Source organism: Sturnus vulgaris, chromosome 2 (assembly GCF_052056855.1).
Source record: "Sturnus vulgaris isolate bStuVul1 chromosome 2, bStuVul1.hap1, whole genome shotgun sequence".
Lineage (NCBI taxonomy): Eukaryota > Metazoa > Chordata > Aves > Passeriformes > Sturnidae > Sturnus > Sturnus vulgaris.
Window position 1 is genome coordinate 84,718,850 of NC_142244.1, and position 16,914 is coordinate 84,735,763.

A 16,914-nucleotide genomic window follows, 5' to 3' on the forward strand; every position below is an offset into this window, starting at 1 on the left:
AAGCTATTTTTAGCCAGGTACGTCCACAAAATTTCTGCTCATGTACTGAAGGAGAAAACACAGCTTAGACTTGTATCAGGAAGCCATAGTGCAAGCAAACGGGGAGTGTGAAATCAGTGGAATAATAGGACATGCATGAAAAGTGTGAATGTTGAAACAGTAAATGTGATGGGAGAAAGGGAAGTTTGAAGAAGCGTGGCTAGTAGATCAGCCCCCTTTATCTTCATAACACCAGTCCATGCAGCAGCAAAATCAGACAGAAGCTGCTTGAAGATTTTCTGTTTGGAAAGATAATGTAGCTGGCACCCTAGGTGCAACAAACATATGTATGTGTTGGCATGATGGAACACAGCCTTGGCTAGTCTTAGCAGTAATAATTTCAAAACCACAGGGTTCGAAGAATGAGGGGAACGTTGTAGAGCAGAGCAGGTGTATCATATTCCTTCTAATCCCCTGGCATCTGGACAGGTAGAACTGTACAATGTCTCACTTGAAACTGCACTCCTAGAGGAAGGAATCTCAACTCTATGAAGCTGGGAGGGGAGCCAGTTAGCACAAATGTAGGAACTCATCATAGCAGTCTCACAGAAAGCTATTTATCCCAGTTTCAGCTGGGTGAAAAAGTACCAGCCAGCCCCTGAGACACCAGAATTGGGACACAAGGTTGTGTCTATCCTCCTGCAGCAATTGAAATCCCTGAGGAAGAAGTCCTTATCACTTGAGGACCAGGAATTACCTACTAGGTGGCCTTCGAAAAAATTATAAAGAAATTAGATATGTGCTGTTATGCACCATAAATAGTCTTAATTTATTTCGAAATCATGCCATGTGTTTTGGAGACACGAGATGTAGGTATTTGAAGATATATGTCCAAACAATTCCTGAGTACATGTTGCTCAAGAACATGTTGCTTGGATGATCCATCCCTGGAAGCATTCAGGTTGGATGGGGCTTTGAGAAACCTGGTCCCATAGAAGATACCCAGGCCCATAGCAGGGGATTTGAACTACATGATCTTTAAGGTCTCTTCCAACCCAAACCATCCTGTGATTCTATTCCATTGGTCAATGGAAGTACAGGACATGAACTTGGCAGGGTTTCAGCAGCAGGCTCCCCTGTCTGGGAAGAGGCCATTAACTGCCCTGTGCCACTCAGAATCATGTCACAGTGGCACTGCCACTGCTAGTGCACACCTGTCTTGCTTTGAAAGACAGGTGTCTGCCGAAGGAAGTGGGAACCTCCCTTGGAATGGAGAATATGACCCCCTTCCCTCCAAATTATTACAACTTTGAAATTAAGGAGATTTCAGGCAAAGATATGGGAAAAGGAATAAGTTCTTTACCAGTATATGGATAACAAGACAAACAGCCACACGGCAGCAACAACCACCAGAATAGGAATGCAGCCCCAGCCCTCTCTCTGCAGCAGGCACTCCCCTTGGCGCAGTTCTGCTCACAGCCAGCAGGGGCGCTGCTGGCTCCCGGCCAGGCAGGCTGGATGCAATGGTTCCCCCGCGCCTGCAGGGGCGCTGTGGGCAGGACGGGTGCCATGGTTCCCTGCAGGCTGTGGGCAGGGCGGGTGCCATGGTTCCCTGCAGGGGCACGGTGGGCAGGGCGGGTGCCATGGTTCCCTGCAGGCTGTGGGCAGGACGGGTGCCATGGTTCCCCTCCGCCTGCAGGGGGCGCTTTAGCGCAGGCTCAGCTGCGCCACCCTCATGCAGCAATGGTGGATGGGCTGGATGGCAAAATGGGCTGCAGCAGGAACAGCAGGGTGGGCTCAGCCCGCATGGCAAGCAAGAGGCAGCAGAAACTCTGCAGCTGTTGCACGGGCCATGGAATGTCCCAGCAGGCAGGGGGGTGTGGGTTAGAGTGCAGCGAAAAAGCCCAAGGCAGCAGCAGAAAGCAACAGGGCTGGGCAGTGGCAGCCAGGCTCCTCCCTAGCAGCTGCCAGGGAGGCACACCCTCCGGGAAGGGGGAGTGGGTTGGGGGTCTCGGTTTTTCCCCTGAAGCACCCCAGCAGATGGCAAGGGTCCTTTCCAGTGAGGCAGGGTGCCAATAAGGTCCCAGTTCAATAGCTGCTCTCATGAGCAAAGGCTCACCCGTTGCAGTAGATAATAGGGCAGGGTTGGGCTCTGGCAGCAAATTCCCCCACCAAGAAGCAGCTCAACCATCCTCCTCCAACGTCAAGAGAGCAAGAGGAGGAGCCACCCTAGCCCGCTTTTCCCCCAGACCAACTCTTGTTGTATCTCTGCCCCTCCAAGAGAAATCCCACAGCTAAGAGAGTAGCCAGCTTCACCTTTCCTGTGGACCCTTCTTTCCTCTCTCCTAAGTATCAGTCGTTACGGTTTCTTAGTATCAGATGAGACAAAATTCCATGAGAGAAAGAAACAAAAGGAAAAATCCTAAACCAAACAACACCAAACCTTCAACTGGTCTCAGGAGCACAGAGTATTCCTGCTGGAGCACACATAAAGAGTCAGCCAGCAGGACAGGAGACACAGGAAGACAGGGTTTGAGAGACTCACAGAGGGAGACTGGAGAGGGTACATGTGGCTGTAGATGTGCTCTGGGCAGTAGAGGTTCCATGCCAACAGGAGACCTCCTGGAGGTACTGTGGCAAACACACCCCTGAGGGAGTGTGGCCACTCACACCAGGGCTACCCACAGCAAGGAATGCTCATAGGGAATGGGACACTGAAAAGCAAAGAGGAGCAGAGGAAGATCAGCATGAAACACGAAGGAGCAGCAGAAAGGCACCATTAAGTTCATTACAACCTTCTTGCTCTGCATGTTATCCCAGCAAAGGAGCAGAAGATGGGCTGAGCACAACCTGCAGTGAAAACCAGGGAAACTGATAAAAAGTGGGTAGGGTTTAAGCTTAAAAATAAAGTAGGGAAGAAAGAGGGCCTTCAGGGTCTGATGGATCGATTTTTTTCTCAGTTCTCAAACCCAGGATCAGAAGTTTGCATTAACTGACAGTAAGCTAGTTTAAGCAAAAGTGCCATGAGTTGAGACTGTTTTGCTCGTAACATTCTCTCAGAACATTTTTACTAGACTCCAAAGAGCAAGTTCCTGTGCCAGAGGATGCAAATGACTACTATTAATGACTATTATATTTTCTAACACAGCTGACACCTGACGAAATACGAGGTGATTGCAGTGAGTTCAAGACAGCAAGAGTTAAAGCAGGCAAGAGTCTCAAACGCAGGCGATCCACTCATATGAACCAGAATATCATCAGGAAAATACTGAAATTGGTCTTGGCTAGATGGCAGTAGGCTGAGTCACACTTAACTCTTGCCAAGTTAAATCACTGTAACTAACAGTTACAGCTTAAGGATTGTTGCAGTGACATCATTTTGACATAACAGTGCAGTGGCCATTTTATATAACACCACACACACACACAAAAAAATAGATTAGCCATTTCACATTAGAAAAAATACAAAGATGGAGAAATAAGCGCTGCATTTTTAAAGTTCATGCTGCCATGTATGCACTCTAGCACTGCTACTGAAATTGTTAAAATGAAAACTATGTGGTGGTTTGATAGACTATTATCAGTTTTGTTTGGGGTTTTTTGGGTTTTTAAAATCGGATTTAAAAGAGCCCACAAAGCAGAGCTCAGTCTCCAGGAGTCCCTACAGCACAGCACCTCCCTTTCCCAGTTGAAAGCTCCATCTCCTGGATTACAGACAGGATAATTTCACCATCTTTCATCCAACTAGGCATCTCTCTCAACGCTGACTCACCTCAGCAACAAGTCGGGAGCTCAAGTGTTTCCTTCCCTTACTCATGGCCTTCTAATTACAGAGGTCCCAGAAAGAAGGGATCTCCATCTGCATTTCACCCCAGGCTACCAATGTTACAACATGAGTACCTCATTTTCCAGCCTGTATTTTGCTCACCTCCGGCTGTCCTTTTGGCAACTGTGTTTCAATCAAGAAGTTCTACCCAATTCTTAAAACAGACACTTAAATCATATATCCCAGTCCAAACTCCAGGTCCCCAGTAAGCAGACGGCTTTTCATGCCTTGATCTTTCTACAGTAGATAAAGGAGACTTTGAGCATTGTGTCTGAATGCAGCAGTTTCTTGCTGTTCATCATGCACAGAATCACAGAGAATCATTGAGGCTGATTTACACCTCTAAGATCATCAAGTCCATGTATGGAGTATCATGCAAGGCCTTTTTTGTTTTGTTTTGGTTTTTTTTGTTTTGTTTTTTTTTTTTTTTTGTGCATTGTGTTTTGAAAACCACATGCCTCAAATTAGATACTGGGCTAACCTGATGATTTTGCAGGTAGAATATGGCTGAGTTGGTCTCACAGCCAGCCATACTGGGAAGCTTCCTGCCCTTTCCTCCCTGTCCCCACCTCATTTCCACTCTCCCGTGCTAGGCCCTGCCACTCCCTTGTGCTGGCAGGAACACCCATCAAACACCATGCAGAGCAAATTCAACGCAGATTAGTCATTTGCTGACTTATCAAGCTGAATCATCTCAGTGCAGGCCTCAATGGGCACCAGATCAAAAAAAGGAGGAAGAGAAACAGAGATGCCACTCCTCAGCAAGGACAAGTTGTCAGACTGCCTATAGAAATTGGTGATATAAAAACTCCCATTCAACCTTCCTACGGATACAGCCCCAACGGTATCTAAATTCCAGCTTTTCCAGACTGGCAGAGTTCATACTTGGCACACGAGACAACACTTAAACAGCAGCTTTGAGCTGTGAGCTCTTTCTCTAAGCAAGATCAACACAGCTCGCCCTAGCTTAATAATACATTCAAATCCTTGTTGATACGTTGAATACTGATTTAACACTGACAACTTTCCTGTGCCTAAAATGGATGATCCAGTAAGAAATTTTCAGTTCAGAACTCAGATTCTTCTGCTTGAATCACGAAAGCTGGCAGTCCCAGTGAAAACAGTCAACTCCACACAGTTACATGACAACTGAACTTCTAATAAAGCAAGACCCTTAACTTAGCAGTTCTGTAAATTCAGACTACAGACAGCCCACCAACAGTGAAATTAAGGTTTTCAAAAGCATGCAATTCAGATTTTGCTTTTGTCATTTAAGATTGTATGAGCACAAATCTGAAATTCCCCTGGAAAGTCCCACCCTCTCCAGGCTGACATTCTCAGCAGTTCTCAAATTCTTACGCATTTTGTTTAAGGAAAAAGTGTCCAAACTAATTATGACCTATCTACTCAATCTGCATTATTGACATTAGTCAGTACTCATAAATTAACTAGCTTTCTAAAAGCAATCTGTTTTAAATGTGGTATAATTTCCCTCAGAATTCAGAACAAAACCCCTAGAGGCAGTTGTTGTGCAGTAAAGCACAATCCAGACATCTCATCTCCACACTTCTCAGCAAAAAGTTTAGGAAGACAGCATCCCAGCAAAGATCTTGCTAGCCATGATCATGAGGATTGCTCGCAGAAGTAGAGTAGTTTTCCACAGTAGTAAGATGATAAATGTAAGCAGCCTGAGTCATCCATCAGTTTTAAAGGCAGTTTCTCTAAAACTGTACTATTTTTCCAAGAGCTCAGCTTTTCTAACCTGCCAATAAAGACCACAATAGGGCCACAGCAGAACTGAATTCAAGCAGCCTTGCTGTCAAACTGCTTATCTGGCATCATGTGTGCACTATCTACAGCTTCCAATCAACATTAGGAACATGCATTTTTTCCTTCTCTTTTACAGTTAAGAGGTAGATATTTAAGATTTGAGGCGTTGCTTTTATGAAGTACCTGAAAAAACCCAAAAACCTAGGCATAGCAGCAAGTATGCTTATTAACATAGTAAAAGAAAAAATAAATGTCTTAAAAACAAGTCATACAAATGGGAAATGACAGTTTGGACTGCATATTCCAGTTCACCAGCCCTCCGCCTGGAAAAAAAATTTCGTGTTGGGGACTTTGTTACTTTCTCCACCCCTCAATGTTTCTCTTTACCAAATACCAACGTGCTATTACATACAGACTTTTTATCAACGTTCAGAAGAATCGTCCCTGATACATACTGAAGCAACGAGAAGCTTCTCAGAAAACACAGCAGTGTGTTTCACCCTAAGATTTTGCCATAATTAATTTTTAAAGGCTGCCGTGCGAAGGCAGACTTTCTGGTGAGTAACTATCCGGTGTCCTGGGACTGCCGTAACTCCGCTTTCTTTCCTAAAATGGAAGCTGCGTTCCAGCCGAGCTGCCCAGGACCCGAAACCCCTTTCAAATCCCACCCTACACCCAAGAGCCCTACTGGGACGAGGACCACGTATTCACCGCAGATGATAAACCAGTCAGTTTCCAGTGCGGAAGGTGGACAGAAAGCTCAGGAATATTTTTCTAGCGAGTTAAATGGAAAGAAAGAAGGGGGAAAAAAAAAAAAAAAAAAAAAAAAAAAAAAAGGCTGGAGGGAGAGAGCGCTGTTTCTCCAGTATGGACAGACACGGCCAGCAAGGGACCCGGCCGGCTCCCTTCCGGGACCGCTTTGCCGATCCGCACTGCTGCCCCGGCCCAGGGGCTCAGGGCAGGGGAGCGCTCCCTCCCCGAGCCCGGCAGGGCCGCTCCTCAACTCCCACCCCTCCTCACCTCTGACGGAGAGCAGCACGGTGAGGAGCACCGGCAAGACAAGGAGCCTCCAGCGCTGCATGGCTGCCCGCCCCACAAGCTCACAGACAGACCGACAGACACGCCACCCGCTGCGCGACAGCCGCTCCCAGCACGGCCACGGCTGCTCCAGAGGCTGCAAGGGCGGCACCGCCCCGGGCCGGGCCGCCGCCCCAGGCCGGGCCACCGCCCCAGTGCGCTCCGGCCGCCGCGCCCCGGGGCCCCTCCTTCCAGCTGCGGGGCTGGGATGGCTCCGGGAGCCACAGGCTGAGCCCGGGAGCTCGGTTTTCACTCTGGGCTGAGGTGAAAAAGGAGTTGGGACTTCGTCATGCTTCTCAGCCCTGAGCCCTGCCGTGCATCCTGCCTGCGAAAGGAAGGGGGTTCCGAAAGGAGGCTACGGGGCTTAAACTCTGGTCCCAGGTTTTAATAGCAGAGACGAATGCTCAGGTGCTCAAGTAACGCTGCCCTCTCTTAAGCCAGACACTCCCTTTCATTGTTTTTCCTCAGGAAAGGCTACCCAACACTGAACACACCAAGACACCTAATAATGCTGCCTATGGCAGTCTTGCTTTTTGTTTAGTCAGAGGAAAATCGTTTTGAGTTTTGTATTTGATACTTGTGCTGAGCTGTGTTGAGGGGTCTGTATGAAAAATTCACTGGCCCCAAATCCTGGTTCTTCAATTGGCAGGTATGCACTGGTTATTGACTGGATAATAAACAATATAGTGACACACACGGTGTGATTTAGAAGGTAGCTTGTTATGTGTAACTGGCTTGGATTTAGTAGTCATAGACCTACGCCTTCCTCAGAGAGGTCCATACCTGTTATTTAGCATTTGTAGGACCTTTCCAGCTGGAAAAGTGGAATGTCAAATCATTGTCACCAGTTCATAAATTGATGGGTGTTTATTTTTTGTTTGGTTGGTGTTTTTGTTTTTTTGTTTTTTTGGTTTTTTTTACAGTGCCTCATCAGGTTATTATTATATTTACTCCAAGGCAAAAGAGTTTAACTATGCTAATAAAAACACTTAAAATGATGCTGTGTTTGAAATTAAGGATAAGTTTTTTCATTAAAATATCTGAGTTTTTCAGTAGTATTGAAGTCAACATTACATAGTGGTTAGCAGCTCCCATTTTTGTCAGACTTCAAGCCTAGAATGTAAGACTGAATATGTGCACATGCATTGTCTAATCCATCAGTATGGATCTTGCCATTAATGCTATGTGCACATACACAGGAAATTATTAATGTTGCTCAAAGGATGTCCTTTAACAGAGTGTTTATGGTTGTTATTAAGAATCACCTAAGAAGTTGGTCCCTTGCCAAAAAGAAAATGAGTTAGTACTCCTTAGACTACTGCACACTTCTTTAAACACATACGAAAACATACCTCCTACCCAGGAACTGCAGAGTTAACGGAGAAAACCTAGTTATCTCACTGATATTACCATTTCAGAACAGGGCCTGTAGCTTCCTGTTGCCAAAATTACCCTTCCTAAAAGCTGCCTTCTTCAGGTGAAGTAAAAGCAACTTCCTGTTAGAGCAGACATGAAATAACTGCGCTTTGTACTAGAGCTTGTGTTTTCCACTTGGTTCAATCCTTGAGGCAGGGGACAACTACCTAGCACTAGCCACTTTATGGCTAATAAATTTTCCGGATTTATAAATATCTGGTAATTTTTTTTTAATCTTACTAATCTTATGATCTGAAAATTTCACTGATATTTTGTGAAAATGAGGTTCCTGATTTGTTGTTACCAGCTCTCCTATGTGTGGACTTGCTTAGAAAAAAAATCCAGGCTTTGTTGTTTCACATGTAAAGCCAACTCATCTGTAAAAAATCACAACCATTTAACAATAAGGCTGATTTTTCTATTGTGTGAGTAATAGTTGTAATCTGAGACCCACTTCTTCCAATATCCAAAGCACCTATCTTTGTCTTGCCCGCCCTTCAGTGGTTGTCCCAGCAGGTTTTTTACTCTCTCTGTAGCATCCATAGCCTCTACCAGGAAGTCTCTGCAGATAGCGTGAGCATTTTTCTGATCTGAAGATGCTGTGGTAGGAGAAAATGTTGCCTTATGGCTTATTTCTAAAGAACAGGAATTTTAAAAGACATGCATGGTCTGTGGTTTGACCTGAAGAAAAATACGTCTTACAGAGCATCACAATGAAGGCTGGAAGTTGTAAATTCAGGTGAAACTGTTCAAACTTGAATAAAATTTGTGGTGTGCACAGCTGAATAGCTGCCTCTGAGCTATGAAGGTAAAAGTTCTTTCTTCTCATTTTCCCCCAATTTCTCTTCTGAAATAAAATACTTGTAGCTCTTTTACTGCCTCATCCTATTTTTTTCCCTTTTACCTATGAGTTTTCAAGCTCTCCAGATGTCCAAAGAAGAAAACGAAAGACAAATAGAATTTTTTATTTGCTAGAAACCAGATCTTCATGGTGCAGTTAAAACCTTGCTGCTCTGTCACCCAGGAACACCCTTTGCAATCAGAGGGCCACAGCCACTGTCCGTGAATGGTGAAGCAGATGGACAAAGACAGCACTATGGAAACAAGAAAGGAGATGGGCAGGATTGGCAAACTATACTTTGATTCACCCTTCTGTTCAGTTACTCCTATAAAATTGGTATCAGCATGAAAATGACCCTAGAAATTATGTTGTCTTTTTTTTTTTTTTTTTGCTTTTGCAATTCACCAGAATCTGGCAATACTCTGTAATGATTCTATTTCAGGTGCAATGTTTCTGAGGCTAAGAACACATCCAAGGAGTGTGTTTGGCTGCGTTGATGCTGTGGCTTCATCTAACAGCATGTATTAGAAGAGTATTTGCCATAAGTATCTCATGATTTTCACTCATTTGGAAATCAAACTGAAGGGCAGGGCTTCAAATCTGGTTTCTGTCATGGCGTCTACTGAAGTATGAGCTCTGATCTTTAGTTTTCTTCTCACTGTGAGGATATAGATGTTTACATTTGAATGTAATTTTAACTTAAAGGCAAACATGTAGCACCTTATTTGCTCTCAGTGTTCATCTTGACCTGTAAGAAGGGGTTAGTTCCACTAGTAAAGTTTCCTGTAATATTCTACTGGTAAGTGAAGTTTTAGGGCCACAAATAATCTGATATGGTATTGTCAGTCAATACAATCATGTTTTTTTAGAAAAAGGATTAAGTATAAAGAACTTGTTACAAACATAGTTAAGCGCTATTTGATCTTTGGTCACAAATTATTAAAACTGTATCAGTTTTGTTTGGGTTTTGTTTGGTTAAGTTTCGGGGTTTTTTAAAAATGTGGCAGTAACATTCTGAATTCTAAAGATATATTCAGAATTAGCAGGAGTCCGAAGAGGCTCCAGAGTCTCTGCTGGCTCCCCCTTGGACGCGATTTTCTGATGCTGTCTGCCCTGCAGGACAGGAGATACTGCAGCCTAAGTGTTTCTTCCCAAGGAAGCAAATGAGATTCCACTCAAACCACCTGCTTGATAACAAATAGTGCTTCGGAAAGGAGTTTCTGCAGGTGATTCTGAACAACTTCTACAAATTGCTGATCTTTGCGACCCTGAGCTTTTCCTGCAGTAAATATCCTCTTTCTGTTGGTATCTCTTGTTCCCTCCAGTAGCAGCAATAATTGCAGTGTGCTTACATGACTTTCAGCACTGGCTTTCATACTTTGCCACCAAGGTCTATGGCAACTTAGAGCCCATCTTCTTTAAAGCTCAGCCCATTTCTCCCACTATAAATACCAGCCAGGTATTATTTCCTTTTCAGAATCTCCTCACATATTTTCGTACTTCGTTTTGTTGCTTTTTTTTTCTTTCAGTAAGTATCCAAATTTCTTTTCTATGTACAAAGTCTACTACACCTTTTTTGGTAGCAGTTCATAAAAGAAAATATTATTTTTTAGATCATTTTTCTGCGTACTGATCCACATTTGAAGAGACATTAAGCAAAAAATTGTTTATAAAGTATTTGTTAGTTTATGACATGGATGCCTTAAAAGGTTAGTTCCATAAGAGAAAATGCAGTTTACTGATTAATGAAATAATTTATATCTCTTAAAAGAATTTTCTTAGTAATATTGCATTTTATCTGAAACAGAAAGGTATTGTTTTTCATGCATCCCTTAAAAAACAAATCCTTTAGCAACAGCCCTTAGCGTGTTTTTTCTTTAACTCCTGTTTTGTTAGACAATAGTATCTTCACTGAATTCTAGTAAGTTGAACTTTTTGGTTCTGAAAACAGATTTATGGCTGTTTTTCTTCTTAAAGTACGAGCTAGAAATATCTAGTCTAGTATAAATGCTGAAAGCAGTCTAGTTGTAGCAGTAGATGGGATAGACCTCTACACAGGCTTATAAATTATAGTGAAAATATTGTTTTGGATTTTTTTAAAGATAAAGCCTTTTAAGGCACCTGCCTTATGGTATAAATTTTTCCAACTAAAGTAAAGTAGTTCTTTTGCTGATAGGAAGTCTTGATTCCTCTAATAATGTTTCAGTTTTATGCTAATTGTATAAACTTGTCTTTGTATTAAACTGCTGACATTCAGGTTTCATGGTTCACTACACATATTTTGAAACCTGTTTCTTCTATTCCTTCATTCTACCACAAAACTTTGTTTTGAGCATTTTAAGTAATTTTTATTTAACGTAAATATTTGACTTACTGAAAAGAAAATCTGAAATACCTTTCCTCTCTTTTTGGCAAAGTGACATTTATAATAATGAAATGTTTGTTCCTTTTGAAAAACCTAAGAAGTAAAATTTTTTGTTTAATTTTGTTCCAATAACATAATAATTAAATTTTAAGATGATAATTTTATGCTGGTTTTGTATGTTATTTCTCCTGGTACTAAGTTCTGCTTGTCTCTGCTGTTCAGAGAGAAAGAGAAAACTGACCGTAGCAGTTTTTAAACATGTAAGCGCCACATTCAGTTTATGCTGTTTGATTGAGCTGCATCTTTCCAAGTCTAAGTGAATGTGATTTTTGCACTCCTGACATATTAGAGGTCTTTTATTTTATAAAACAGGAGCATGTGAGTATATGTTTTAGTTGTTCAAGTACTGCTGCCATTTGCCATATTTAAACATTTCTTATTTAAGGCTTTTGTTCCCATTTGCATTTTCTCCTCAAAGGAAAAATTGTCATAAACTGTTATATTCACAAGAAGTAAAACAAAATTGGAATACCTTCATATTCAGTAACAAAGCAATGTTTGTGGTATTCCCAGTACTGACATTGTCTAGACAAGAAACAAAGAGAGAAGGTTTCTTTAGTCTTGAAAATCTTCCTTTCAAGCTCAAGTCTGCATGTCTCATTGTTTCAGAATCAACTTTCTTGAAACGTCTTTCCTGTAAGAATGGAAGGAAGCAGGCATATGTGTCACTGCCTGTGTTCCACTCTTTCTTGTCTCAGGGATGCAGTGCTGTGTAACCAGGGCTTGTTAGGGCTTTCTTTCCTGCATGGACTCTGATCCATGCAGCTGAAGCCTCCTGCACTGTGGCCCACAAGGTCACCTACACTAGGAACATGAACTGGAACGATGGCCTTTGAGGGGCTTTTAGTTTGATACCAACTGCATGAACTCTAAAATGACTAGGATTTAGGAATTTCCTATGACATAATCCCAGGTTATGTGCTGTGCTGGTGGCTCGGGTTAAAAAAAGCTGTTCTAGAACAGGGAAGAACACAAAGGTTTAATGAATGCTAATTATTCTTCTATGGTTTGTTGTCTTCTGTATCTCCACCTCTGTTATGTAGGATGAGTTATGTGACTGTTCGGTTTCGTAAACACAGTGAGGGTGTAGCTAGATTCTTGAAAGAGAATCTGACAAACATGGCAACAATTTAGCAGCCATTTGTGAAGGCATTTTGTTCATAATGACTTTTGTATATGCACACAAGATGCATCACACCCGGGCAAAATCTTTTAAGCTCCTTTGATAAAACAAACCCATCTCTGTATTCCTTGCTTCGATTTCCTTCATTAAGATGCTGTGGCAAGTGCTGTTGGCAACTTCAGCCATCTACAGCCTGACAGGAATAAACTATTTTAGTCCTGTGTTGCAGCTGCTCCAGTATGTTATGAAGTGTACTGTTGTCGCCCTTAGCCTTAAAGGGGCTATAGGAAAGAGGGGGACAGGCTCTTTATCAGGGAGTGTAGTGAGAGAACGAGGGGTGGTCTAGGAAACCCGATCTAGCAGAAGGTGTCCCTGACAAAGGCAAGAGGTTGGAACTGGATGATCTTCAAGATTAATTCCCATCTAAACCATTCTATGATTAAAGCTTTTACATTTATGCTTCAAGCCCTAGCATAGTTTGAAAGACAGTGGTCTTTGTCAGTCCGTAGCCTGGCTATGGACCCAGTGATCAAAACAAACTCAAGTCAGGTATGTGCTGGGAAAGATGCTCAAATTGGTGCCTGTTCATGAAGACACGAAGACACTGTTCTAGAAAAGACATAAACATGAATGCAAAAACATGGCTGTGAGAAACCTGCAGTGCTTTAAATATGGGAATTCCCAGAATCTATCTGATGCCACACAAAAGAGAATTAAACACATTGCTAGTCATGGATGGTCTGAGGAACAAATGAATCCAAATAGTCAAATGTCCCCTTAATGGGGTGGGTGTTTGAAAAGATGTCTCGGAAATCATAGTTCTTATTTCCCTTTGAAAACTTTAAAATTCTCCTTTAAAAATAATTTTCAGCATTAGAGTGTATTTCCTGCTTTAGGATCTTTCTTGTAGTTTATCTCATCATTTGTTTAGGAGCAGATGACACTTTGTGTCTTTGTGCTCCATGATGCCATTCAGCCAACTCACAAGGTTCCCTTTTCAGCCCAGAGAGCTTTTTTTTCAGATCATGACACAGAAATACACGGCTGTTTGGTGAAAATAAGTTGGTTTCCTGAGTTTGGCTCGCAGAGGAGGAATGTTATAATAATTTACCTTGTAGTCTGTACCACAGTGGTGGAAAGAAAGGTGTAATGATAGGGAAGTCTAGATATTTGGGTGGATAAAGCAGAGAGTTGAGGAGTTGCTGATGTTGATATTGTGGTCCAGCTAAGAAATCAAAAGCAGTTAAAATTATTACATTATTCAATTTGCAAGGAGCGATAATATATTTCACAAATTAATCAGTTGATTAATATTTGGACTTTTTAATTTTTTTGAAACTAGTTATTTAAAATTAGTAGATGGTCAAGAGTAAAACGGTAGCTTGGGAGTTTTCTCCATACTACAGAGGGCAATATTTCTTTCCTCCAATTCTCTACTAACCATTTTCTTGCTTTTCACTTCTGCCTTTCTCCCTTTGCATGCAAAATAAAAGCATATATAACGGAAAGGCACTTAGTAAGAATAAATAATTCAAGTTCTCTTTTATTTTTCCCTTAAAGGATATCTTATGAATAAAAATATGCATATTTATATGTGGTTTTGTTGCTAATGCTGGAATCTGGGGAGGCAGATCTATACTTTAATTCTTATCAAGAACATTCACAACTGTATTTCTATAATATTTTCCTCTTGTTATCTAAAGAAAAAAAGGAAGTGCAACTTTCTAAAGTAAAATTATAATTTTGTTGATTGTCTTAATTTCACTGCATTGCAAAAATTTTTAAAAAAGGATAAATACAAGGCAAAATGGGAAACTAGTATGCATGTGAAATACAAACCACACAGCTGAAACACCCCCTTTTCCTGCCTGTGTAATTTAAGAAAAGCTGTTAAGTCAAACAATACAGCATTTTCCATTTGAACACATAAAATTTGAGTTCATAAAACAAGCTAGCCCAACTCTTCCTGTCTTGGGAACACTAGCTGTGAATAACTTCTCCACAGAATGTAAGAAACATGGAAAGCAAGCGTCACTTGAGAAAAATAGCTCATGCATTTGTCATTCCCACATCCATTTTTGTGACTCATTTATTTTTATGCTGCTGTTTTCCTAAGTGCCCAGAGTGCTATCAGAAAGCTTAAACAAATGACAGCAAATCCTCTTGCCTTTTTTTTCCTGAGAGTAGGGAATTGGAGTGACATCTTATTTGTCCTGATAGAGCCAGGTTTTCACTTACGGGGGTTGTTATGGTCAGGTTTAAAAATCTCAGTTATTGTTACTTGTTATTCTTATAATTGCTTTACCGTCTTTTCCCTAGATACTGTTCCATTTTGTTGCCTTGTTTCCTTCTTCTGCATCTGGTAATAGGAAAAGTCAATTAGACTTGCCTTTGCTGTCAGCTGAAAGCACTAGACAGGAGCCAGCAAAGGAATTCACCACAGCTTTAATGTTAAGCACCCCCAGCTATGTCTGGTGCTATGAAGTCAGAGAGGAGAACACGTTGAGAGAGAGATTATCTGCAGACCCTTCCCCTGCAGCCTTCTAATGTAAAATCTGAAGCTATATGCTTGCCAGGATTTAAAAGAAGTTAAAAGTACACGGTGATATCAGATGCAGAGGAGGTATCAAAAGCATGAATGTGTATTGATGAGGTCTTGCATTGCTACTGACTATGTTGCATTTCATTTGTTGCTAAACCCTAATGACTGGGATGGTTTGTTATGCTTCAGCCTGCACTGTGTTAAATGCAGTGACAGACTTTCAGTACTCCAAAACCAGGTAAGAAAGTGGAACACATCTGTTGATCATATCTTATATCTCAGAAGGACAGTAAAGTTTATAGATCTGTAAAAGAGCATTTCTACCGTAATTATATATTGTTATAGATGGTCCCCAGTTCTAGTTAGCATCTGCTGATGTATGTGCCAGGGAGAATCTTTTAAAAGGTACAAAATACTGCAGAAGTCTGTAATTACTTTCTTCCTGCTTATTAATAAGAATTAATTGTGTGTTCACATCTGTGCTTTGTGTGCCAAACATATTTTTACTGTTCCCTCCATATGCATCCTGTTAACATGGGTTCCTATATGAGAATACCATGTAATGGCACACTGGGGACAGCTGTGGCCTGTGGTTTAGATGAATATTGTAGAAAGGTAGAGAAAGGTGCCCTTAGCCTTAGCCTCTCTGTGTGAATGTGATTATGGGGAATGAACTGTCTTTTTATAATTAAAGTAGCCCAGTCCTACAGACCTCCAGTGCTATATTTGAGTACAGAACGTACAAAACTATTGTTGGTTTGCATAAAGGTTCAAAGAGGACTTTCCGCATTTTGAGCAAAGGCAGGACTGTTTAGTGATGCAAATAGGGAGATTACAACTGAAATTTCTATTTCTATTCCTGGCTTGTGATCTTGAAACACCAGAATCTCTGCTTCTAATTTCTTTCCATAGCTCTACACGTGGACTGACACCCTTGAAACCCCACAATTTTGCTCTGATTTTTTTTTTTTTTTTAACAAGATAGAATGTGCTTTTGCTGTCCTTGGGTACACCCAAGGCAGATGCATTGGATGACTTAAACAAACCACAGGTGGCATAAATTTCTGTCTTCCTGGACACAGAACCAGGAAGGATACGTTTCGGCCTGCACAGCCGAAATTAGCACAGCTGAAAAGCTGACCAAAGCCTTATTGCAACATCTTTGCAGAGGCCGTGTGAGCAGGAGCATGCAGCACACTGAGCCTCAGCTGTGTTACATTCTGGTGCTGGGGGAACTTGGCATCACAGATCTGATACTGCCAGAAAAAGTAGATGTTTACAATGCTTTGTTTCTCTGACCTAGCATCAACAACCCATTGATTTCCAGAGGCTTAACTTTTTACAAAAGTCTCCTCTCTGCTCTGCCAGCCTTTTTCTACAGTAGCTTCCTGGCCCACTTTCTGAAGGCAGCCCTGAGAAGGAGGTAGAAGAATCTCTTCTTTATTGTCTTATACACAGCTGAAAATATTTTGAAACACCTTCAGGTTTCACAGCATTTTTCTCTGCTGCATTAACTCTACTCACTGGCCTTAGTCTTCACATCTTAAAACTGGCTAATGAGAAGGAAAATCAAGATTTGCTTATCTATTTGTCTTATAGCAATGAATTTTCTACTTCAGAAGTAATTCTGGGTAGAAGAGGATGCATTAAGAGGGTGAAGCAATGCACAAACATGCATCTGACCTGACAAGTTCTGTTCTCACCCAGTGCTTTTGCCTGAACTTTTTAAACTCAACACAATGGGATTTAAGAAAAACATCATCTCAGCACACCAGTTTTGGCAACAGTTGAATGTCAGCTTTTTGCTGCTCTTGCACATGCCTCTTCGCCTTTATTTACAATTAATAATTTATATAACTTCTATTTTTTTATACAACTCTTTAAGTTTCCTATGAGTTTCCAGGTATGTTTAATT

The 16,914-nt window shown here is 41.6% G+C and overlaps 1 protein-coding gene across 1 annotated transcript in view; it reads right to left on the reverse strand.

Moving 5' to 3' along the window:
- CD99 (CD99 molecule (Xg blood group)) overlaps window positions 1-7,433 on the reverse strand; it is a 31,130-nt gene extending 23,697 nt beyond the window's left edge. Inside the window, exons 1-2 of the mRNA XM_088159335.1 lie at window positions 7,413-7,433; window positions 6,596-6,977 (exon numbers count right to left, since the gene is read on the reverse strand). Of these exons, the coding sequence (XP_088015461.1) occupies window positions 6,596-6,977; window positions 7,413-7,433 (403 nt within the window). The remainder of the gene's footprint in view (window positions 1-6,595; window positions 6,978-7,412) is intronic.
- Window positions 7,434-16,914: the final 9,481 nt, after the last annotated feature.